Below are 25,939 nucleotides of genomic sequence, written 5' to 3' on the forward strand. Positions count from 1 at the left end.
TTAGTATTTAGACTTCGTTGGGGGTACTCAAACTTCCCCATTAAATTTGTCGGTATAGGTCCACGCCTTCATATAGCCCCCATGGAAAAGTACCTCCCGATTTTTCGTATTTTGAAGGTTGTGTCTTCAATATTCCACCAAAATGGCTGAAATTTGGTATTTAGTCTTCAATGTGATATAAAACTGTTCGCTAGAAATATGTCTGTACAGGTCCATGCTTTCATATTGCCCCATTTCTGACTAAAATTCGTCGGTATAGGTCCATGTTTCGATATAGCCCCCAAAGAACGGTACCTCCGGATTTTCGTAATACTGAAGATTGTGACGTCAATATCCAAACGATATGGCTGAAATTCGTTATTTCGTCTTCCAAGAGTTATAAAATATTCCAGAAGAGTATTATCAGTATAGGTCCACGTCTTCCTATATCCCCATAGAAGCTTACTTCTTGATTTTCGGTATTTTTTTAGTTTTAGCCACATTCTCTTACCGAAATATAGGAAATTTGGTATTTAGTCTTCTTTGAGCCTAAAAACTTTCCGTCAGAAATTTGTCGGTACAGATAGACGTTTTGAAACAGAATGGTGCCTCACATTGTTTTACCAAAATTGCTGAAATTTAGTATTAAGTCTTCTTCATACACGAAAGGAAACTATTTATTCCATTTTACTTCAATACAACTTGTGGTAGAGGGTATAACAAGTTCGGCCCGGCCGAACTTAACGCCGTTCTTACTTGTTTTTCTATATACTCGATGAGAGCTTTACATGTAGACATTCAAATAACCGGATTTGTCCGCCAGGAACAGATATAGTTCATGTGTATCCGAGTTTTCTACACAATCACATACGAAATTCAATGAAAAAGGATCGGGTAAAAGTGGTAAAGAAGTGAAAACATGGCAATATCGATTTCCTGTCCTAGTGGACCTACCCTACATACAATTTTCCTAGCAACATTTTTGTAGAATATTTTCATGCACGAAATCTCATCGTGTGCTAATTTTTCAGTTCCCGAAAACTTCCATCTGCCTACGTGCTGGGTAGAATACACACTATTGCTCTGTTCCAGAACTAAAAACTTTTTACAATTTTTACCACTTTTACACATTTCGCGTTCCCGTACACAAAATTTATATGAAAATTGTTTACGACTTTTACAACTTTTACGACTTTTACCACTTTATGAAGTACGGGAACAGGTCATATATCTCAAATATTTCCACACCAATGTTCAAAATGTGTATAAATTTCAGAAAAAAGTAGAATGTATAAATATCATAGAATAAGTAGTCAAATTTTTAAGTAGATCGGAACAATATTGCCTTAGTGTGAGCGTTGGATTGGAACAATTTATTTTATTTTGTTTGCAGCATAAACTGCGTTTTTTTTCGAAATCGGCCACAAAAATATATGACAATTGTTGTATTAGTTGTTTAGCATGTAGTCCTTATGATTTGTATTGCTCCTTCATTTTCACATATTTTGAAAGCTTAACGATTTTCTCACGCGGAAGAATTCCGTCCAGAATATACTCGTGCAAAAAAGGAAAACCGACAAAAACGTTCTAACTTTGATATTTTTCAATGTAAGATTCGGCAGAAACAATATTGATATGTTCGAATGTATTCGAACGAATGTCCTTTCTAATGAATATGTAAGGAAAAACTAACACATAGGTCAAAATATAGGAAAAAGTTAACAATTTGTGCAAATTTTATTCATTGTTGTTTTTTTCACTTTTTTTTCTCCCATCGGACGCCTCCCCAGGTGGTGGATAGGGGAACGCCCATCAAATATGACTGGTACCGCAGAAATAAAATATGCGGGGCGAACCAAAAGAAAAAAAAATGGAAAACGGCAGCGTCTGACCAAAGGATTGGCGGCAGCAAACAGCGTCTGAACTTCAGGAGGTGCGACTGAATACGGAGACTCCTCGAAGGAAATAAGATGCCGAATAGAGTTGGCGAGAGATGCATTTTTGAAATACAAGCGAGTTTTTACCAGCCATGACGTCAATCTTGAAACGAAGACTCGATTTGTCAAAGCATATGTGTGGTCAGTCCTACTGTACGCAATGGAGGTGTGGACAGTGAAATCTGCCGATATTAAAAAGTTAGAAGCCTTTGAAATATGGATATATCGGCAAATATTAAAAATTCCTTGGACTGCTCATGTTTCAAATGCCGAAGTATTGAGGAAAATGCATTGCGAAAGAGAACTCATCACAGCCATAAAGAGAAGAAAAACTGTTTATTTGGGACATATTATGAGGAAACAAAAATATAAATTACTAGCAAAATACCCGCTACTTTGTATGCGGAAAAGGAATAATATACAAATAAACAACATTTAATATGGAGAACACTGAGAATTTTGATGTACTAATACCTATTTGAATTGATATTTAATTTCCTTCAAGTACTGCTCGTACAAGTTTTGTTCGAATTTAAAAAAAACGACCTCTATACTTCAACACCGACCTACATTTTAAATTCCAGTCCATGCTTTATTAGAACGGTATGGGTATTTTAAAAATTTAATCCACATTTTCCAACCCAATTTTGGAATTTGTGATATAAAAATGTAGAATACCATTATTCAGAAAATGTTACCCTAACAGTTAATTTTTGAGATATTTTATTTTAGGCCTTTTTTCTCAGGATGTAAAAACATTCAGTACTTTATTTAGAAACCGAATTCGTTTTAACTTAGAAACAATACTACATTATTCAGTACAATTTTTAAAATCCAGGACCTTAGCTCAAACGTTCCAGTTTTAGCTCTACTTGTTCACCCAATGTCAATGGTATTACATGTAGAAACCTTTCATACATTTAAAGGCTGATTTAAATAAATTTTCTGATCCAATCTCAACGGTGATCCTCATAACAAATTTTATTTATCGATTCACCCAATACCAGTGCCTCAATATTTAGTATTATTTAATACTTCTAGTACACTTATTGTACGACCACCTCTACCAATGAACCTGACAAATCAATAATATATCAGAATTTCACTTCTATTCCTTAACCCAATACCAAATTTATTGCAATTTTGTACTTTTCACGCACTAATGATATACTTCCATCTTCATTGCTACACCCAACGTCAAATTTAATAGCATTTAGTATATTTCGTATTTCTCTAATTTTAGAATGGGTATCTATTTCAAAAAATCCGTATCTAAACACCAACACAATCCCTCATACAACAATTCCACCTATGTATATCCCTTCATGCAACACCAAACTGGTAACAAATTTAGTACTTATAGTATGTATAAGTTTCAAAAATTACCTACTTTTATCCAAAACTATATCCCAACGCGATTTTGTATTTTTCGTATACATTAGTACGCATTTCCAAAACTTCCTCTCTATCTCCACTCTAAACGTCAACTGCTATGCTAATACCAAATTTCACAATTTCAGCTCTACGCCTTAGCACAATAACAATTTGGACCAAATTCTGTGCCACTTAGTAGTTTTGGTACACTTATTGTACGTATATCCACAACCACATCCATATCTCAACCCTACATACCAACAGCGGCTATAATACCAAATTTCCGAATTCTACCTCTATTCATAACACCATTAATACTTTTAGTATGAAAGTACGACTTTCAATAACTATCTCCAATAGTAATTGCGAATTTCAGGATTCCACCTCTATCCGTTCTCCCAAATCCAAATTGTACCAAATTTAGTACCATTTAGTACTTTTCGTACACATAAGTACGAATTTCCAAAACTACCTCAATACTATACTGCAACAATAAACATAACTCCACAATTCAGGATTCCAGCTCTATCCGTGCAACCAAATCCAAATTGTACCAAATTTAGTACTTTTCGTACACATAAGTACGAATTTCCAAAACTACCCCATATATCAATCCTACACTTCAATAGTAATTTCAATTCCAAATTTCAGGTTTCCAGCTCTATCTCTTCACCCAAATACAAAGTGTACCAAATTTAGTACCATTTATTACTTTTCGTTCTCATAAATACGAATTTCTAAAACTACCTCAGTCCTATATTCCAACAGTAATCATAACTCCAAACTTCAGGATTCCAGCTCTATCCGTTCTCCCAAGTCCAAATTGTACCAAATTTAGTACCATTTAGTACTTTTCGTACACATAAGTACGAATTTCCAAACCTACCTCAATCCTATACTCCAACAGTAACCGTAACTCGAAATTTCAGGATTCCAGCTGTTTCTGTTCACCCAAATATAAATTGTGCCAAATTTAGTACCATTTATTATTTTCCGTACCCATAAGTACGAGTTTCCAAAACTATCTCAATCCTACACTCCATAAGTAATCTTAATTATAAATTTAAGGATTCCAGCTCTATCTGTTCACCCAAATCCAAAATGTACCAAACTTAGTACCATTTAGTACTTTCCGTACCCATAAATACGAATTTCCGAAACTACCTCAATCCTACACTCCATATGTAATTTTAATTCCAAATTTCAGGATTACAACTCTATCCGACCACCTAAATTTAAATTGTACCAAATTTAGTACCATTTAGTACTTTCCGTACCCATAAGTACGAATTTCCAAGACTAACTCAATCTTACACTCCAAAAGTAATTAAATTCCAAATTGAAGGATTCCAGCACTATCCGTTCATCCAAATCCAATTTGTACCAAATTTAGTACCGTTTACTACTTTTCGTACCCATAAGTAAGAATTTCCAAAACTACCCCCATATCTCAATCGTACACTTCGTTAATCTAAATTCCAAATTTTAGGTTTTCAGCTCTATCCGTTCACCCAAATCCAAAATGTTCCAAATTTAGTACCATTTAGTACTTCTCGTACACATAAGTACGAACTTCCAAAATCATTTCCTTATATCAACTCCACTTCCCAACCTTCATTCCCACACCAAATATGAAGATTGTAGCTATATCTGCTCAAAATATGCAATTGGTACCAAATTTAGTAACTTTTCGTACACTTATAGGTCGAATTTCCAAAAACCCTTTGGTACATATTTCTAACTCTCCATCAGTTACCCTCATTCCAAATATCAGAATTCTAGCTCTTCCCGTTTGCCTAATACAAAGGGTACCATATTTAGTACCTTTTAGTACTTTTCGTACCCTTCTAGGTCGAATTTCCAAAAACCCAGCCTTATCTCACCCCTACACACCGACAGCAACCCACAGTCAAAATTTCAGCTTTCTAGCTTCAGCGGTTTCGTCTGGGCGATGATATGTCAGTCACTCAGTAACTCAGTCACTCAGTCACTCACTCACTCACTAAGCTCTTTTATATATAAAGATTACAAAAAATATAACCCGCATAAAAATTGAAGAAAAACCCATTAGAGGAACAAAAGAGTTAACATGGCTTGATAACATCACGGAATGGACTGGTATTCGAGATGGCACAAATCTATTAAGCATGGCGAGAGACAGAGAGGGATTTGCAGATTTGATAAATAATGTATGAAAACAAATAATGTATATATGATAATTGTAATTAAATTATATTTGTCACTAATATTCGGAAAACGAATGTGCAAATAAAGAAGAAGAAGTGGTATAGGATTTTACTCTCGGAGTCGAACAGGAGTCGGAGCCGGAGTCGTGAAAAAACCTCGTCTGGAGTCGGAGTCGAGCAAAAGTACCTCGACTCCGAAACCCTGGACGATCCGATAGCCTTCTTTCCTCCCTTGATCTTTTTCCAAATTAGTTTTTTGCCCATTCCGATCCCTAAATATTATCCGACCAAATCAATAAGCTTCTTCCTCTCCGGGACCCCGATCAAAAATGCGACCTGTAGCGTGATTACAAGGTGTAGATGGACAGACGGACGGACGGACACACATCGACCAGATCGACTCAGCTCGTCGAGACATTCATTTTGGTATATGTATATACATAAGTATGGGTATACGACCGATGCGTTACAAACTGTTTGGTCAAAACCAACTTATAATACCCTCCCCACATATTGTTGTAGGGTATAAAGACATCGCTAATTGCCTTAATCTTTTGCTCTTGAATATTTTGATTTGAATTTGTATTTTAAATTCTAATCGCCCAGATTATAAAAATCAATTTGTATTGAAAACAATACTTTAAATTCAGGCATATATTTCAAATCAATCATCGATAGAAATCTTCATTGATTGATAATCAATCTTGCCAATTCAAACTTTAAAGAGGTGTAAATTATATACTTAAATAAATTTATTTATTTTTTTGAAGCGCGATTAAATAGAAATGGAAAAAGGTCAACAATGGCTACAGATGGGACACATGAAACTAAATATGATTTTAATGTGGGTTTGTGATTAGCTGGATTATAGAGGATCCTATTTGCAGATAAACTTAAAGGACGGATAGCTAGCTAATAAATCGATTTGTTACCTATAGTGTGATAGCAAGGTTTAGATTCTTTTAAATACATATTTATTTGCGCCCTGTTATATTTTATTAAATTATAGTAACAAAATAAAACTTTTTGGGAATATTTGTTTATTATATTTTGTTTTATTTCGGGAGTCGAACTAATCAATTAAGAAGATAACTCAGCCAAACACTTATCCAATTCAGCATAAGTCTTGGCAGTTTCTTCAACATAGGTATTCTTGCAGGAATCAGTGCAAACGGTTTCGTCGTACTGAATGGTTTGATAACGCAATTGAATGTATTGGGCTCGGCTCTTCGATGTGGTTTGGATGGAATAGGAGTTGGTAATGGCATCATCGGTCTATAATGGAAGAAAATATGATTTAATATGGATAATTGGAAAACTGTTTTTTCAAAGTTACTTACCGCATTGAAATAACATTCGAAAAAGTCAGCTGATGAAACAACCGACGAACACTTGGTATATGCCTGACACACATCATCAGCTAGAGCTTGAACATTACTACGATCTTTGGCTACTTCCAATTCCACACGTTCTTTGGAATTGGCTGTGGCATTCATACACTGTCCATAGGCTTGTTCATATTCTTCGGTTAATTGATTCAATTTTGGCAAATATTCTTGGAAACAAACAATGTTACGTGGGGTATTTCTGGCGACAGCTTGCATTAGATAGTTAGACAATCTCTGCTCAGCCAATGGCAATATGCTAGGCTGGCTGGCTGCTTGGCATCCGGCAACAGCTACAGCGACAATCAATAAACCGAATCCAAATAATTTCGACATTTCAATAGTTTCGTTACTTTGGCGAATATGACAGACGATATTTTCCAACAGACCATTTTATATTTTCGCTAAATTAAATCAACGGTGATGTTATCAATATTTGATATGGAATCATGTTTTTGGCTCCACGGAATGAAGATAAAGCCGCATGTTATCAAGAAAACGGAAAGTAAAAGCTAAATTTAATTTAAAATCCTTAATTATTAATATTCTGCAGAGAAGTTTTTATTGACTTTTGCACACCAATGCAAACGTTTAATAACTCAATTCAAAACAAAACAAATCGCTTGCATTTATAATACAGATTATTCATATTTGAGTCATTCAAAATATTTTAAATTCTTTCAGACATAAACAAAAAAAGTAATCAGCGAATAAAGAAAGTTTCTAAGACATAAAGGTCTCAGCAAAAACTCCAATTACACTATGCAACACTGAAAATGCAAACAACTTCTAGTTTTTTTTTGAAAGTACATATTTAGACTACAAAAACCCTAGTAGGTTTTTGTCCTGTCAGATCCAGTTCGGATTTTATGGCCTCATCTAAACCGGGCTAAATCTACACTTTTTTGTATTTATCAGGCCTTTATCTCAGAAACGAATAGGAATTTGGCCTTGCTGTCTTTAGCAACATTGTAGCCCTATACTAGTAGAATTTATCTTCTGAAAAAACCACATAAGAAAAACTTCATCTAGGGTATCAAAATCTGTAAAATATAGAAAATTGTACATAATTGCTGAAATTCTGGTCAGTATCGGCTAAACTATTGGGAGTTGAACCAAGTAACCTTTGCAAAAATCATCCAAATGAAGTTCTTAACAATTGTTTAGAACATTCTGAAACTCTAAAATTCTTACTTCATGTTGCTTCAGCGGTATTTTGCATCATATCTTTTACAACACGTATTTCAAACACAGTTCACACCAAGAGTTTATTCTCGCACTTCGGATTTCACTACATTATTGAAATTTTTATTAAATCGTCGTTGAAAAATGTACTGAAAACAACGGGATAGAGGCACTTTACAAGAATGACATGTTCTGAAGAGTTGTGTATTACATTCCAGGGAATATTTTTGCAATAGAAAATATTCAGAAAAAATTAACGGTTTTCGAAATACGGTGCGAAATGTATAAAAATTGTGAAATTTTTGCATATATTTTGAAAGTTGAGGCAATAAATGTTGTTTTTCGAGTTCATTATTTCTCCAAATATTTTATTCTTGTCCTTATCTACAAATTTGCTTCAGAGGTCAGAAGAAGAATTCGCATTGATTTCAGAGATATAGCGCCGAATTTCTTTAAATTATTTAACCATGTTTACATGGGACCATAAAATCCGAGCTGGATCTGACACAACAAAACCAACTAGGGTTTCTGGTCGGTTGGATGTGTACTTTCAAAAAATCATCAGTTCGAATTGTTTGCACAAGATCACCTCAAAAAAATATTGCACAGTGTTATCAGTTGAGGTCTGTTAACTTACCCTTAAACTGGAGATGTATGTTGACTTTATTCTTTGACTGTATGTCTGTCTGACTGTGGCAATACATTTGCCAATAGTAAACTTCTGGCTAACTTATATAAAATTAAATGATGGTCTGATACCTTGTATAAAACAGCTGAACTCAGTTGATGTTTTTTTATAGCATAGATGACCTCAGTTGGGCCTCCTATAGACTATTTCTGGACCTCAGTGAAATTCTTCTATAGAATTTTGGACCTCAGGGCAAGGTCTTCTATGGAACAGATGAACTATAACATGGATGACCACAGTTGAGGCCTTCTATAGAACAGATGACCTCAGTTGAGGTCTTCTATAGAATAGATGACCTCAGTTGAGGTCTTCTATAGAATAGATGACCTCAGTTGAGGTCTTCTATAGAATAGATGACCTCAGTTGAGGTCTTCTATAGAATAGATGACCTCAGTTGAGGTCTTCTATAGAATAGATGACCTCAGTTGAGGTCTTCTTTAGAATTGATTACCCCAGTTGAGGTCTTCTATAGAATAGATGACCTCAGTTAGGGTCTTCTATAGAATAGATGACCTCAGTTGAGGTCTTCTATAGAATAGATGACCTCAGTTGAGGTCTTCTGTAGAATAGATGACCTCAATTGAGGTCTTCTATAGAATAGATGACCTCAGTTGAGGTCTTCTATAGAATAGATGACCTCAGTTGAGGTCTTCTGTAGAATAGATGACCTCAGTTGAGGTCTTCTATAGAATAGATGACCTCAGTTGAGGTCTTCTATAGAATAGATGACCTCAGTTGAGGTCTTCTATAGAATAGATGACCTCAGTCAGGGTCTTCTATAGAATAGATGACCTCAGTCAGGGTCTTCTATAGAATAGATGACCTCAGTTGAGGTCTTCTATAGAATAGATGACCTCAGTTGAGGTCTTCTGTAGAATAGATGACCTCAATTGAGGTCTTCTATAGAATAGATGACCTCAGTTGAGGTCTTCTATAGAATAGATGACCTCAGTTGAGGTCTTCTGTAGAATAGATGACCTCAGTTGAGGTCTTCTATAGAGTAGATGACCTCAGTTGAGGTCTTCTATAGAATAGATGACCTCAGTTGAGGTCTTCTATAGAATAGATGACCTCAGTTAGGGTCTTCTATAGAATAGATGACCTCAGTTGAGGTCTTCTATAGAATAGATGACCTCAGTTGAGGTCTTCTATAGAATAGATGACCTCAGTTGAGGTCTTCTGTAGAATAGATGACCTCAATTGAGGTCTTCTATAGAATAGATGACCTCAGTTGAGGTCTTCTGTAGAATAGATGACCTCAGTTGAGGTCTTCTTTAGAATTGATTACCCCAGTTGAGGTCTTCTATAGAATAGATGACCTCAGTTGAGGTCTTCTATAGAATAGATGACCTCAGTTGAGGTCTTCTATAGAATAGATGACCTCAGTTGAGGTCTTCTATAGAATAGATGACCTCAGTTGAGGTCTTCTATAGAATAGATGACCTCAGTTGAGGTCTTCTATAGAATAGATGACCTCAGTTGAGGTCTTCTATAGAATAGATGACCTCAGTTGAGGTCTTCTATAGAATAGATGACCTCAGTTGAGGTCTTCTATAGAATAGATGACTTCAGTTAGGGTCTTCTATAGAATAGATGACCTCAGTTGAGGTCTTCTATAGAATAGATGACCTCAGTTGAGGTCTTCTGTAGAATAGATGACCTCAATTGAGGTCTTCTATAGAATAGATGACCTCAGTTGAGGTCTTCTATAGAATAGATGACCTCAGTTGAGGTCTTCTGTAGAATAGATGACCTCAGTTGAGGTCTTCTATAGAATAGATGACCTCAGTTGAGGTCTTCTATAGAATAGATGACCTCAGTTGAGGTCTTCTATAGAATAGATGACCTCAGTTGAGGTCTTCTGTAGAATAGATGACCTCAGTAGAGGTCTTCTATAGAATAGATTACCTCAGTTGAGGTCTTCTATAGAATAGATGACCTCAACTGAGGTCTTCTATAGAATAGATGACCTCAGTTGAGGTCTTCTGTAGAATAGATGACATCAGTTGAGGTCTTCTATAGAATAGATGACCTCAGCTGAGGTCTTCTACAAAATAGATGATAGAATAGATGACCTCAGTTGAGGTCTTCTACAGAATAGATGATAGAATAGATAACCTTAGTTGATGTCTTCTACAGTATAGATGACCTCAGTTGAGGTCTTCTATAGAATAGATGACCTCAGTTGAGGTCTTCTATAGAATAGATGACCCCAGTTGAGGTCTTCTATAGAATAGATGACCTCAGTTGATGTCTTCTATAGAATAGATGACCTCAGTTGAGGTCTTCTATAGAATAGATGACCTCAGCTGAGGTCTTCTACAAAATATATGATAGAATAGATCACCTCAGTTGAGGTCTTCTACAGAATAGATGATAGAATAGATGACCTTAGTTGATGTCTTCTACAGAATAGATGATAGAATAGATGACCTCAGTTGAGGTCTTCTATAGAATAGATGACCTCAGTTGAGGTCTTCTATAGAATAGATGACCTCTGATGGGGTCTTCTATAGAATAGATGACCTCAGTTGAGGTCTTCTATAGAATAGATGAACTCAGCTGAGGTCTTCTACAAAATAGATGATAGAATAGATGACCTCAGTTGAGGTCTTCTACAGAATAGATGATAGAATAGACGACCTTAGTTGATGTCTTCTACAGAATAGATGATAGAATAGATGACCTCAGTTGAGGTCTTCTATAGAATAGATGACCTCAGTTGAGGTCTTCTATAGAATAGATGACCTCAGTTGAGGTCTTCTATAGAATAGATGACCTCAGTTGAGGTCTTCTATAGAATAGATGACCTCAGTTGAGGTCTTCTATAGAATAGATGACCTCAGTTGAGGTCTTCTATAGAATAGATGACCTCAGTTGAGGTCTTCTATAGAATAGATGACCTCAGTTGAGGTCTTCTATAGAATAGATGACCTCAGTTGAGGTCTTCTATAGAATAGATGACCTCAGTTGAGGTCTTCTATAGAATAGATGACCTCAGTTGAGGTCTTCTATAAAATAGATGACCTCAGTTGAGGTCTTCTATAGAATAGATGACCTCAGTTGAGGTCTTCTATAGAATAGATGACCTCAGTTGAGGTCGTCTATAGAATAGATGACCTCAGTTGAGGCCTTCAATAGAATAGATGACCTCAGTTGAGGTCTTCTGTAGAATAGATGACCTCAGTTGAGGTCTTCTATAGAATAGATGACCTCAGTTGAGGTCTTCTTTAGAATAGATTACACCAGTTGAGGTCTTCTATAGAATAGATGACCTCAGTTGAGGTCTTCTATAGAATAGATGACCTCAGTTGAGGTCTTCTATAGAATAGATGACCTCAGTTGAGGTCTTCTATAGAATAGATGACCTCAGTTGAGGTCTTCTATAGAATAGATGACCTCAGTTGAGGTCTTCTATAGAATAGATGACCTCAGTTGAGGTCTTCTATAGAATAGATGACCTCAGTTGAGGTCTTCTATAGAATAGATTACCTCAGTTGAGGTCTTCTATAGAATAGATGACCTCAGTTGAGATGACCTCAGTTGAGGTCTTCTACAAAATAGATGATAGAATAGATGACCTCAGTTGAGGTCTTCTACAGAATAGATGACCTTAGTTGATGTCTTCTACAGAATAGATGACCTCAGTTGAGGTCTTCTATAGAATAGATGACCTCAGATGGGGTTTTCTATAGAATAGATGACCTCAGTTGAGGTCTTCTATAGAATAGATGACCTCAGTTGAGGTCTTCTATAGAATAGATGACCTCAGTTGAGGTCTTCTATAGAATAGATGACCTCAGCTGAGGTCTTCTACAAAATAGATGATAGAATAGATGACCTCAGTTGAGGTCTTCTACAGAATAGATGACCTTAGTTGATGTCTTCTACAGAATAGATGATAGAATAGATGACCTTAGTTGATGTCTTCTATAGAATAGATGACCTCAGTTGAGGTCTTCTATAGAATAGATGACCTCAGTTGAGGTCTTCTATAGAATAGATGACCTCAGTTGAGGTCTTCTATAGAATAGATGACCTCAGTTGAGGTCTTCTATAGAATAGATGACCTCAGTTGAGGTCTTCTATAGAATAGATGACCTCAGTTGAGGTCTTCTATAGAATAGATGACCTCAGTTGAGGTCTTCTATAGAATTGATGACCTCAGTTGAGGTCTTCTATAGAATAGATGACCTCAGTTGAGGTCTTCTATAGAATAGATGACCTCAGTTGAGGTCTTCTATAGAATAGATGACCTCAGTTGAGGTCTTCTATAGAATAGATGACCTCAGTTGAGGTCTTCTATAGAATAGATGACATCAGTTGTAGTCTAATCCCGAAGAGCAAATTATATAGAACAATACCAATCGTGTTCGTAGAAATCAAACAATATTTCATATGAAATTTGTATTTTCTAAAAGTCTTAATTGGCTCTGCGATAAATATTTATATGTACAGTCGAACTTCTTTATGACGAACTTCTCTGTAATGAATACTTCTCCATAACGAAGTTCCTTTTAAGACACAAATGGGCATTCTCTTCGTGCTTCGTTACAGAGAAGTTCGACTGTACGAGTATGTAGTCTATGCAATCTTAATAATTGAATGCAAAGCACCAATAACCTAGTTAACGATTTTATTTTAAAAAAGGGGCTTTTCATGTCATTCTTTTTCTTAAAAATCACTTTTTACTGCAATGTTTGTAGAAGAGGTGTAAACAAATCAATAAATATTCCAACAACAATACAAACCAACCAATAGTAAGTCCATACAGTTTAGAATATGACAAGGAATTTTTTCGACAAATCTTGTATTGATTGATAATGGAATGGTAATATTTTATATGTATATTTATCGGCTTATGCCATCATAAACATAATTCCATGGAAAAATGATAGCGGATTGCGGTGCTTTGTTGTTGTCCAACACGATTTTGGGTCTTAGACAAAAATTTTGGTGTATTATTTTGCACCAAGCAAAAGTATTATTTGTGAAATCTCTATTGATAAGGAAATGTGCCAATATATTGCTATCTTATTGGAGCGATTGCGATGGTTTGTCAAGAAGAAAGCCATTTTGTATAAAACCAATGTGACTTGATTCAAACAGTTCAGTAGTAGTACGACTATCATTTCAACGAACCACCAACCAACATTCCCAACAACATGTGGATAATAAGTGTTTTACTTTTGGCTCTTGCCTCCAGGGAGGCTTTCTCCTTTAATGTTATACCAATGGTTGAAAGGAATTTGGCCAATACCATTTTGAAATCGAGTCGTTCTATGGAAACTGGTTCTTCGGCACGTAATATGGAGTGTTTTTCGGTTTATTTGCCACTAATCAACGAGGCCACCAATAGATACGAAGCTGCGTATGGCCTATGTTTGGATACTGCCGACACTGCCACCAAGGCTGTTGAAGCTGAAGTAGCTAGCGATCGTGCCACAGTTACCTATGAAGCTGAAGGAATTTGTACCCTATACCAAGAATGTTCCCAAAAGGAATCTTCTCTTGATTTCTTTGAGTGTTTCAATGAATCGGTAAGTTGAGAAGAGGGTAAAATAGATTTTGGAGTTTATTTATTATCATCGACATGTGTTATTTTTTTTCTACCCCACCAGGCTGGTTCCGCCATCAGCTCATCCTATGACATCCAGACATTGTCGAAAACTAAATGGCAATATGTCAATAACAGATATCAGGCCATTGCCTTCGAACAAAAGTCCTGTACTGATACCTGTGCCGATAATTATGTCAAGGAATCAACTGCCCTCTATGCTGCTTTGGATGCCTGTTTGAATGGTGGTAGCTTTACTACACCCTCTACTACTGCTGAACCTGTAGTAACCGAAACTACTGCTCCTTATACAACTACTACTGTTGAAGCAGAGACACCAACAGTTACACCAACTATTCCCACTCCTCCTCCAGCCGAAATCTAAATTTCAGTGTTTAAAACAAACTAAAATGTTATGAAAAATATTGTTAATAATAAAATAAAAAAATTAATTGTACAGTTCCGCAAAATTATACTGAATTCTATGTTATAAAAAATTGATTAATTGCAATTGGCAATAAATAAAATTAAACGGAATCTCAATATCGAACTCCAAAATTTTCCAACCCAATTACATAAGTAACATATTTTAATGACTTAGAAGTGTGACCAATGCACAGTGGATGCGCCCAACAACAAAAATAAAAAATTTCATGTTATCATTTTAAGAATTTAAAGATGCAAATCGTTTCTAAACATTCCAATTTTTTTTTTCGAAACTCAACTTGTTTTTTTTGCCATTTTTTGTGGTTCCTAACATTACTAATTTTAAAGAAATAAGTATTTAAAAATGAAAAAAAAAAAATATATATTATAAGCGAGTTTCTGAAACAAAGGACTACTATTCACGCCCTATCTTAAGTTGAAGCATTTAGTAAATTTTCTAAGCTTCATGTTCCTACTTACGGCAGTTCCTCTAATTTGCAATGGTTGCCAGATATTTTAGTCATAATATTGGTCAAAATGAAAATATTTAACAAGTAAAAAAGTGTCAGTCGGCATTGCCGACCGATATGTACCCTCAGCCAATGTGAAGTGAAATTTTCACCTACGGACAGATCGAATGTATCTTCAAAATTGTGTGGCCCTTTTTGGGCATTTGAACTTGCCGACAAAAATTTGGATTAGGAATTAACTGCACTAAGACACAAATGTTGAACCTTTATCGGGGAGGTACCCTTAGGGAGGAACGATATTTTAGAAGTTAAACTAAATTTTGACAAAATATTTGGAGATCCAAAGTTTGGACCAAGTTGGTTGCCCATTCAAGTGTTATCGTCCTAGCATTTTAGTGACATTTTTCAAATATTGGGGAGAAGTACCGGAAGTTGTGGTCCGGTATTGCCCCATGAAACTAGGTTGGGATAAAATATGACGAAGACCAAATGTTGCACCAAATCGGTAGAACAGTTCGAGAGTTATCGTGCTCTCCGACCGCCACATATGGTGACATAGGGGTTATTTACACCTTTTTGTTTTCCCAAGAAATATGGACTTGCCCCTGAAAAACTTTTACCGTCGTAATAGAGGTAGAGAATGCAAATCGCTTCAACAAAAATCAAAATGATTCGAGAGCAGGTCTTAAAGTGAACTTATCCGAAATTTTGTGTGAGAGGTAATAGAAGGAGTAGACAAATATAGTCCATATTCGAACCTGATCTATATCTGGTAGATAAATTAAGATGTGCGAAGTATGGATTACATCGGTCACTCCCTTCAAGATTTATCGTGCGCACAATTTTTCCGAACATTTTTGAACTTTTGTGGGGGAGGTACCTGATGGAGTGCACCAATATGGCTTATCTTCGAATTTAAACTATGTTTGGACAAAATATTACAAAGGCAAAATTTTGGACCGAATCGGCAGATCCGTTCGAGAGTTATCTTGCGCTCCAACCTCTACATACGGTGTCATAGGGGCCTTTTGCAACTTTCGGGCTATTTTCTCAGGAAGTATGGACTTGCCCCTGATGAAACTTGTACCGTCGTATAGGGGACAGTGAATACAAGATGTTACAGGAAAAACCAAGGCGATTCGAGAGCAGGTCCTAAACTGAACTTTTCCGAAATTTTGTGTGGGAGGTACTGGAAGGAGTTTACCGATTGAGTCCATATTGGAACCTCTTCTAAGTCTGGTAGAAATTTCGTAATGTGCACAGTATGGACCAAATCGGTCACTACCTTCAAGAGTTATCGTACGCACAAATTTTCCGAACATTTTCGAACTTTTGTGGGGGAGGTACCGGAAGGAGTGGACCGATACAATTCATCTTTGAACTTGAACTAAGTTTGGACAAAATATTACGAAAGCCAAATTTTGGTCCGAATCGGCAGATCCGTTCTAGAGTTATCTTGCGCTTCAACCACTACACACGGTGTCATAGGGTTTTTTATAACTTTCAGGCTATTTTTTCAGGAAGTATGGACTTGCCCCTAATGAAACTTACAGCGTCGTAAAGAGGGCAGCGAATACAATTTGCGTAAACAAAAATCAAAGCGATCCGAGACCAGGTCCTAAACTGAACTTTTCCGAAATTTTGTGTGGGAGGTACCCGAAGGTGAGGACCGATTGAGTCCATATTGGAACTTCATCTAAGTTTGGTAGAAATTACACGACGTTCAAAGTATGGACCAAATCGGTTATTTCCTACAAGAGTTATCGTGCGCACAAGTTTTGCGACAATTTTTGAACATTTGTGGGGGAGGTACCTGAAGGAGTGGACCTATATGGCCCATCTTCGAACTTAAATCGAATCTGGACAAGATATTTCGATACCCAAAATTTGAACCGAATCGATTGATCCGTTCGAGAGTTATCGTGCGCACCAGCCAGCCAGACAGACAGACAGACAGACGGACGGACATTGCTAGATTTACTCAAAATTGTCTGAAACGGATATCGTACAAACATACTTGGGGTCTAAAATCATTATTTCGATGAGGCACATTTTTGGTCGTATCAAAGTGTAAATACCCTCTTTAGCCTAAAGGCTGAGGGTATAATAAAGATGCATGGATTTCCTTAAACTGTTTAGACTTTTTGCGGATATTTACGGTTTGGACAGATATGACTAAAATGTTAACTCTAAAGATGTATGGATTTCCTTAAAGTTTCATTACTTTCGAAGTATCTGCAAAAATCGCCACTAGTACTAAGTTGAAGCCAAGGCCTGTAGATTTCAAAACTGTTTAAACTTTTTGCGGATATTTACGGTTTGGACAGATATGACCAAAATGTTAACTCGGTTTTTAGGTGCTGAATTTTTACTTTGTATACCCTCAGCATTTATGCTAACGAGGCTGCCTCTTCGAAATAATGGTTTTAGACCCCAAGTATGTTTGGACGAAATCCGTTTAAGACAATTTAGAGTCGATTTAGCAATGTCCGTCTGTCTGGCTGCCTGGTGCGCACGATAACTCTCGAACGGATGGACCTATTTGAATCAAAATTTGACCTTCGTAATATTTTGTCAAACTTAGTTTACCTTCGGGTACCTCCCCCACAAAGGTTCGAAAATGTTCGGAAAAATTGGTCCATACTTTACACGTCGTGAAATTTGAACCAGACATAGATGAGGTTCCAATATGGAATCGATCGGTCCACTCCTTTGGGTACCTCCCACCAGGGACGTACGCAGGGGGGGGGGCACGGGGGGCTCGGGCCCCCCCCGAAATGGTTTGGTCGAACAAAATTTATTAAGCTACTGTAACCAATTATTAAATTTTTTCTTTGTCATAAACATTTTTTATGTTAGGAAATTTCAAATGAAAACTTATATATCTATCTTATATATATGAAGTTTCTGTACAGAAAATGTACAGTCAAGTTATGTACATATGTTTTTTTTCAAATTTTTTGTTTGTATACTCCTTTTGGGAGAAACTTCCAATGAAATCTGAATTACGTCTTCATGCCACATCATTCCACTATTAAATACGAATTCCGCAATGAATATACTCCATATTTGTTATGTCTTATTCAAGCTATATTGAGGTCTCGAGGCTTTACACTTATCCTGAATCCAAAATAATTCAGTATTGTGGGAATGGAAGTGCAAGAAAAATTTCTATTGGACAAAATGTATGAAGCGTTCTTCGTGGACTATATATTGAAAGCCAATTAGAAATTTGTTTCGCTGTCTTCACCAACATTTGTTTTACTTGTTGCTAAACAAGAGGAGAAAATTATGAAGAAAAATGAATTTGTGTTCGTCAAAAACTGCTAAAATCTGCTATATGTAGCATACTCACTTGCATTTTTCCCTATAATAGCACATATCGCTCATTTGTATTTCAAAAAATCAAGTTTCGAGAAAAACGCGTTTTAAGTTGCGGGATAAAATTTGACTTCCCAACTTAAAAAGGTTAATACACAAAAAATAAAATAACTATTGGGATCATCTTTTGTACAGATCTTGCCAGATATTCGTGCTAAATTTCTGTGCAAGATCAAGCATGATTCGAATTGTTTTAGTGCTTTAAAACCTCAAAAAACCTTTTTGTTGATTTATGCCAAACTCCTAGAAAACAAGCTGCAACTCGTTGATTTTTAGAGATATCAACATAAAAATTTGACACAAGATAAAATAGAAGTCGTAGAAAAAATAGAAATTGCTAACTCAAAAAACGGCTACTCTTTGAGTAAATGAGCGATATGTTTTGACGGACAGCCCGTCCGTCTGTATCTCAGTTGTCTGGCAGGCTGGAGCGCATAATAACTTTCGAACGGATCAACCGACTTGGTCAAAGTTTTGGATCTCGTAAAGAAAAAATGTTGCTAAAATGGTAGTAATCGATTCGATCTGAACTTTGCACATCGCAGTATTTCTGTCAGAAATATATCGAACCCAAAATTGATTATATCGGTCCAGTTCTTCAAATTATTTTTTTTTTTCCAAATGTACAACAAGTTCCAAGAGAATATGTGTGGCCAACATCTTCATGGACGTCCCTCTCAAAATTAAACATAAGTGCAGCTTAAGACTGATCCTTTAGACTTTTTTGACATTTGTAGTCTTGTTTACTGCGATATCAAATTATGAGGGGGAAAGTCCATGCTTTAAAGCTCTAAATACTAAGAAGACCAACTAAAATGGCTTGTGAGCGCAGTAACTATTCATAGATGAGAAAAAAAGAAACAAAAAAAAAAGTCGCCGGAGGAATTTTCAAATAAATCGCGATCAAAGTTCACATTTTTTGATTATTTTAGGTTTTTACGATTTTGCGTGGGAACGACAAGTCCTATCGAAATGGGACTAAAGAAAATGTTAAAGAGGATTTTCACTGCTACAACATTTTCCTTAGTTGCCTTTCGATAGGACTTGCCGCTTCCAGCAAAATCCTGAAAATCTCAAATAAACCTAAAAATGTGAACTTTGACCGCGATTTATTTAAAAATCCCTCCATCTATTTTCCCAGGTATAAGCCGTTTTCAACTAAATTTAGTTAAGGACACCATACATGACATTGTTTTATAAGGAGGCGATACAGTCAGTACATTGTCCCAATTTGAACTTCTATATCTCAAAAATGGTAAAACTTAGGAAAAAGTAGTAAAGGCCAATCTTGTAGAGAATTTTTACAGCTACAAAATTTTTTAGTCCCATTACGATAGGACTTGAAATTTCCAAGCAAAACCGTGAAAACCTAAAAGACACCTAAAGATGTGAACTTTGACCGCGATTTATTAAAAATCCATCCAGCGATTTTTTTCTTGTTTTTGGATTTTTCTCATCTATGAACATTGCAGTTTCAGAAACTGCAAAAACTTCCCAAGTGTAAGCACCTTTCAATTAAAGTTTGTTAAGGCGTTCTTTAACATTATACCAAAAGTAAAGAATGCAGCCGGAACAACAATCATGAAAATTTTCGACTTATATTATTTTGCCACGACTTAGCTAGAGTTTGCCAATTGGTTTCAGAGATATTTGATCGACCAAACCGTACTCTGAGAAGGATTTGGAGTCTATGAATCGTAGTCTGTATCGTCCGTTTTTAAATTTCTAAAGTTTTTAATTAATCACATTTGGCGTTTTTATGGCATTAACGAATAGTTTATTCTTAGGTTATCGACACAATAGCTAGATATAGAAGTCCAATCTGTGTTCGCAGATTCGTGTTATTCTTCTTTTTAAAGGTAATTAATTTATAGAAGTCGTATGGGTATTTCGATATGTAATTAAAAAAATGAGGCATTATATTCGGGTCGAACTATACCCCTATACCCTATAACTCCTGTATAACTCAATTCGTCCTACTCAAGTAGGGATTGGATTAAAACGTGGATATATTTTAACCACTTTCTGCATGGAGGCTCTTTCAGAAAAAGGAATTCCAAAATCCGTATTACAGCTGATATTCTAAAAATAAAAATTAGATTAAGAGCTTTGAAATACTGAAAATCTTGCGATAGCAGAAGTAATGGCAATTCTCTGTACCTTTAAAATTTTGGGATATACCATAACGTTGACCTATATTTTTTAATCATATAGGTCCAAAATACTGAAAACGGGACGCAACTTTTATATGGCGACTATACCAAACGTGGTTTCAATATATTTATTACTCTGTAAAAAGTTAAAATTGTATCCTAAATATTGTGATCTTTCTCTACTGAATTTTTATACTTTGTGTCAATATTTCATATAAAATCGACAGCAAAACCTTAAAAAAGCTGTACGTAACCCTACACACTATTTTCAATTTTCATGGTTTTTGGTCAAGTTGGGCCCCCCCCCGAAATGAAATCCTGCGTACGTCCCTGCCTCCCACACAACATTTCGGAAAATTCAGTTTAGGACCTGCTCTTGAATCGCTTTGATTTTTGTTGTAACAACTTGTATTTGCTGCCCCCATTACGGCATTACAAGTTTTATCAGGGGTAAGTGCATACTTCCTGAGAAAATAGCAGTAAAAACGTTCGATATTATGTTTTTCGTGGTCAAGTCCATGCTTTCAGACCAACTGATATGACTGGTGGGCGCAATATCTATCAAAAGGAATGACTCGCATTCCTTTCCATTCCTTCAAGCACATCCTCCGCAACACTTTTGAGCGTCAAACCAAATATATGTTTTTGTAGGCAAATCTCAAAAAGGACACAAAATCCGCAATACGTCGATTCGATATTTTCAATAGATGGACGTTCCAATTCACAGAGGCTGTCGACAAAGCCGACTGATACATTTTTGCTTGTTGGAATATCTTTAAGTAATTTTATTATCCTTTTTTATATGTATGTTCAGTCGGTAATGCATCCCATTTTTCCACTTTTGGTAGTCATGCTACAGGTTGCAATTTTGGTAGGATCGTCGCGAAATGTTGGTGGTTAATACGACTCCAAGATAGGAAGAAGCATATTAAGTTTGGCGATGGTCCGATAATATTCAAAAGTCGGAATGGGCAAAAAAATTATGTGGACAAAAATTCAAAGTTTTATTCTAATGCGAATATCGTATTCCAATAGGAAAGCCCGTCAATGGATGAGAAAAAATCACCTTTATTATGATGCAAAATGGGTTTGCGCAAGTCCCACTTTCCCTTTTTTTTGAATTGTACTGACGTGTATATCTGCTTTGCTGTAGATATCACTTGTTTAATTTTTGAGTTTTTTATACCCTCCACCATATGGAGGGTATAATTAAATTTGTCATTCCGTTTGTAACACATCGAAATATTCGTCGGAGACCCTATAAAGTATATATATTACTGATCAGCATAAAATTCTATGTCGATTTGACCATGTCCGTCTGTCCGTCCGTCCGTCTGTCTGTCTGTTGAAATCAAGATACAGCTCGCAATTTTAAAGATAGAGAGCCAAAATTTGGTACAGAAGTTTTTATTACTTGCAGGATGGTTGGTATTGAAAATGGGATATATCGGTCTACGTTTTGATATAGCCCCATAGGACGGTACCTCCCGATTTTCGGTATTTTGAAGGTTTTAGCTTCATTATCCTACCAAAATGGCTGAAATTTGGTACGTAGTCTTCTTTAGGGGTATAAAACTTTCCCTTAGAATGTTGTCGGTATCGGTCCACACCTTCATATAGCCCCCATAGAACGGTACCTCCCGATTTTCGGTATTTTTAAGGTTTTAGCTTCATTATCCTACCAAAATGGCTGAAATTTGGTACGTAGTCTTCTTTAGGGATACAAAACTTTCCCATAGAATTTTATCGGTATCGGTCCACACCTTCATATAGCCCCCATAGAACGGTACCTCCCGATTTTCGGTATTTTGAAGGTTTTAGCTTCATTATCACACCGAAATGGCTGAAATTTGGTACTTAGTCTACGTTGGTGGTATAAAACTTTCCCCAGAACTTTGTCGGTATCGGTCCAAACTTCCCTTTTAAATTTGTCGGTATAGGTCCACGCCTTCATATAGCCCCCATGGAAAAGTACCTCCCGATTTTTCGTATTTTGAAGGTTGTGTCTTCAATATTCCACCAAAATGGCTGAAATTTGGTATTTAGTCTTCAATGTGATATAAAACTGTTCGCCAGAAATTTGTCTGTACAGGTCCACGCTTTCATATTGCCCCATTTCTGACTAAAATTCGTCCGTATAGGTCCACGTTTCGATATAGCCCCCATAGAACGGTACCTCCGGATTATCGTAATAATGAAGATTGTGACGTCAATATCCAACCCAAATGGCTGAAATTCGTTATTTCGTCTTCCAAAAGTTATAAAATATTCCACAAGAGTATTATCAGTATAGGTCCACGTCTTCCTATATCCCCATAGAAGCTTACTTCTTGATTTTCGGTATTTTTTTAGTTTTAGCCACATTCTCTTACCGAAACATAGGAAATTTGTATTTTGTCTTCTTTGAGCCTAAAAACTTTCCGTCAGAAATTTGTCGGTATAGATCGACGTTTTGAAATAGCCCCCATAGAATGCCTCACATTGTTTTACCGAAATTGCTGAAATTTAGAAAGAAGACTTACTTCATACACGAAAGGAAACTAATTTTTCCATTTTACTTCAATACAACTTGTGGTGGAGGGTATAACAAGTTCGGCCCGGCCGAACTAAACGCCGTTCTTACTTGTTTTTATAAGAGTTATATGAGTTTTATGAAACCCCAAGAAGAGTGTTTTAATTTTGGAAAAAAAAATTTTGTGAAAAAAAATTAAAAAAAGTCAAAATAAATTTTTTTTTCAAACAACATTTTTAAAAAGTTTTATTTATTTTTTTTTAATTTTTCCCATTTTTTTAATTTTTTGTATTTTTATGGTTTGTTTACACTGTGCAACATTTTCAAAGTAATTTCGTGCAAACAATTTCTAATGCGGTTTTCCTGAAAGTACATATCCTCTAGACAAAACCACTGTTTGGGTTTTGTTTTGTTAGATCGGGTTCGGATTTTATGGCCCTATCTAAATATGGTTAAATATTGACTTTTTAAAGCAAATCAGGGCTATATCTCGGAAACCAATAGGAATTTTTCCATGACCTCTGCAGCGAACTTGTAGATAAGGACAAGAAAAAAATATTTTTGAGGAATAATGAACTCGAATAACTGCATTTATTGCCACAAATTTAATAATATATCTAAAAATGCCATAATTTATATATATTTCGCACCATATCTCCTAAACCGCTAAATTTTTCGTAGTGTTATCTTTAAGAAAAAATATTCGCTGTAAAGTAGTACACAACTCTTAGGAACATTCCTTTGTTGTAAAATGTCTATATCGCTTTATTTCTAGGATATATTTCAACGACAATTTGATAAATATATTAACAATTCATTCAAATCTCGAATATGAGAATAAACAGCCTATGTGAACATTGTTTTGTAGAAAGTACGATATGAAATGCCGCCTTAACAACATGAAATAAGAATTTTACAGATTCAGAATATACTGAAGAATTGCTGAGCTTATTATTTGGACAAATTTTGCGAAAGGTTACTTGGCTCAACTCTCAATAGTTTAGCTTTTACTGACCATAATTCCAGAAATTATGTAAACTTTTCAATTTTTTTTAAAAAATTTTGATGCGCTAGATGCAGTTTTTCCCGTTTATGTACACTTAAGTTTTACTACTTTAGGGCTATAGTATTGCTGAACACCGCAAAGCCAAAATCTTATTAGTTTCTGAAACAAAGCTCGGATCAATGGAAAAAACGTCGTTTTAGACCGGTTTAAATGAGTCCATAAAATCCTAACCGATCTAAAACCCAAATATGGGTTTTGTAGTCTCAATATGTACTTTCAGAAAATGCTCACTAGAAGTTGTTTGTATTTTCGGTGTTGCACAGTGTTATTGGTGTTTGACCTTTTTAAAGTTGTTAGAACATGTGAAAAACTCAAAAAACCCAAATTTTTGACTTTAACCTTGAAATCCTTTGCAAATACCAAACCAAATTTGAATGTTTATCTGTCGAACAAACAAAAAAAATTATGAAAATATCTCTATCCGTTCAAAGGTTACAGAGTTTTGACCAGGAAAAAAATATTCTGAACCACTGACAAAAGTAGGGGTTGACCTAGATTGCTGAATTTTTACACAAGTACTTATGATGGCATAGGAATGAAAAATTTCAACTTTGGTCCATATCGTTTCAGATTTGGACATAGCCCCTGTTTACGCCGGATTTCTCCAATTGGCAACCCTATTTATATTTTTCTTGGTTCCGAAATATTCGCCTTCGGCATCCCTAGTTCTGCTCAGAATTGTACCTGTATGCTCTCATTTGCTCTCTCTCTCTCTCTGAACTTTCTTATTAAACTTACATTGTAATTTTCTTCATAATAAACACTTGTTAACTAAGCATCAACCAATACTGTTGTCCTTGGTAAGCGGTCGTTCCTGTTCAACGAATTCAATAAAGAACCATTATTGTTCTATTCCAAAGTTCTAACACATTGCATTTTTCTTTCCGTTTTTCCATTTCCATATTTCCTTGTGGATGAATCTTGAGGAAAATATTTCCACTATTGAAATATTTTCGAGGCTCACAGCAGAAAACCAACCGCCCTCCATTCTAGTGAGAACACCCACAATTGGCGTTTTCAGCCCCCATATATATCTTTCCCCGATTTTGCTATAAATCGGTCAATTTTTATCGAACAGCCTTTAAATTTACAATGTGAGCAGCTTTACCGATTTTCAAAAAAATAGGTTCAGATTTGGATATAGTCCCCATTTATATATATACGTATTTCACCGATATAGGTATAAATCATGCATTTTATGTCCGAACCGATTGATCAAGTGCCTAGGGCAATATCGCTTTTTTTTGAAAGCTATTCAATTAAAATTGACCGAGTTATAGAAAAATATACATTGGGGCTATATCCAAGTCTAAACCGATATGGACCAACGTTTTTCATTCCTATGCCATCATAAGTACTTGTACAAAAATTCATCAACCCAGGGGCTGGATTCTTGTTCTATGAAAATTTGAAATGAAAAATATTTTCTTTATAATATTTTTCATTTGACAGTTTTCTCCTTTTTAAAAGTTTTCATTTCACATTTTCATAGAAACAGAATTGAGCACCAGGTCAACTACTATTTGAAAGGGAAGCGGCAACACTATCATAAAGTAAGGGGAAAGATATTTGGTCTGTTCCAGTACTGCAAGAATCTAATAATGTTTACTATTTCTTTCGATAACATAAAGGAAAAAATG

The 25,939-nt window shown here is 35.7% G+C and overlaps 2 protein-coding genes and 1 long non-coding RNA gene across 3 annotated transcripts in view; 2 read left to right on the forward strand and 1 right to left on the reverse strand.

The window, feature by feature from the left end:
* Positions 1 to 6,509: 6,509 nt before the first annotated feature.
* LOC141391190 (uncharacterized) lies at positions 6,510 to 7,206 on the reverse strand. The gene is made up of 2 exons (XM_073964102.1): positions 6,817 to 7,206; positions 6,510 to 6,751 (listed from the first exon to the last, which is right to left on the reverse strand). Exons 1-2 carry the CDS (start codon positions 7,195 to 7,197, stop codon positions 6,557 to 6,559), a joined length of 576 nt encoding a protein of 191 aa, XP_073820203.1. The 5' UTR covers positions 7,198 to 7,206; the 3' UTR covers positions 6,510 to 6,556.
* A 6,592-nt stretch (positions 7,207 to 13,798) lies between these two features.
* LOC141391191 (uncharacterized) lies at positions 13,799 to 14,987 on the forward strand. The gene is made up of 2 exons (XM_073964103.1): positions 13,799 to 14,274; positions 14,356 to 14,987. Exons 1-2 carry the CDS (start codon positions 13,900 to 13,902, stop codon positions 14,674 to 14,676), a joined length of 696 nt encoding a protein of 231 aa, XP_073820204.1. The 5' UTR covers positions 13,799 to 13,899; the 3' UTR covers positions 14,677 to 14,987.
* Positions 14,988 to 16,493: 1,506 nt separating this feature from the next.
* LOC141389341 (uncharacterized) overlaps positions 16,494 to 25,939 on the forward strand; it is a 69,619-nt gene continuing 60,173 nt past the window's right edge. The window contains exon 1 of the long non-coding RNA XR_012409025.1: positions 16,494 to 16,530. This is a non-coding gene — a long non-coding RNA (uncharacterized lncRNA). The remainder of the gene's footprint in view (positions 16,531 to 25,939) is intronic.

This window comes from Musca autumnalis, unplaced genomic scaffold, assembly GCF_047663935.1.
Source record: "Musca autumnalis isolate F117 unplaced genomic scaffold, ASM4766393v1 scaffold_1, whole genome shotgun sequence".
In the NCBI taxonomy this organism is placed as follows: Eukaryota; Metazoa; Arthropoda; class Insecta; order Diptera; family Muscidae; genus Musca; species Musca autumnalis.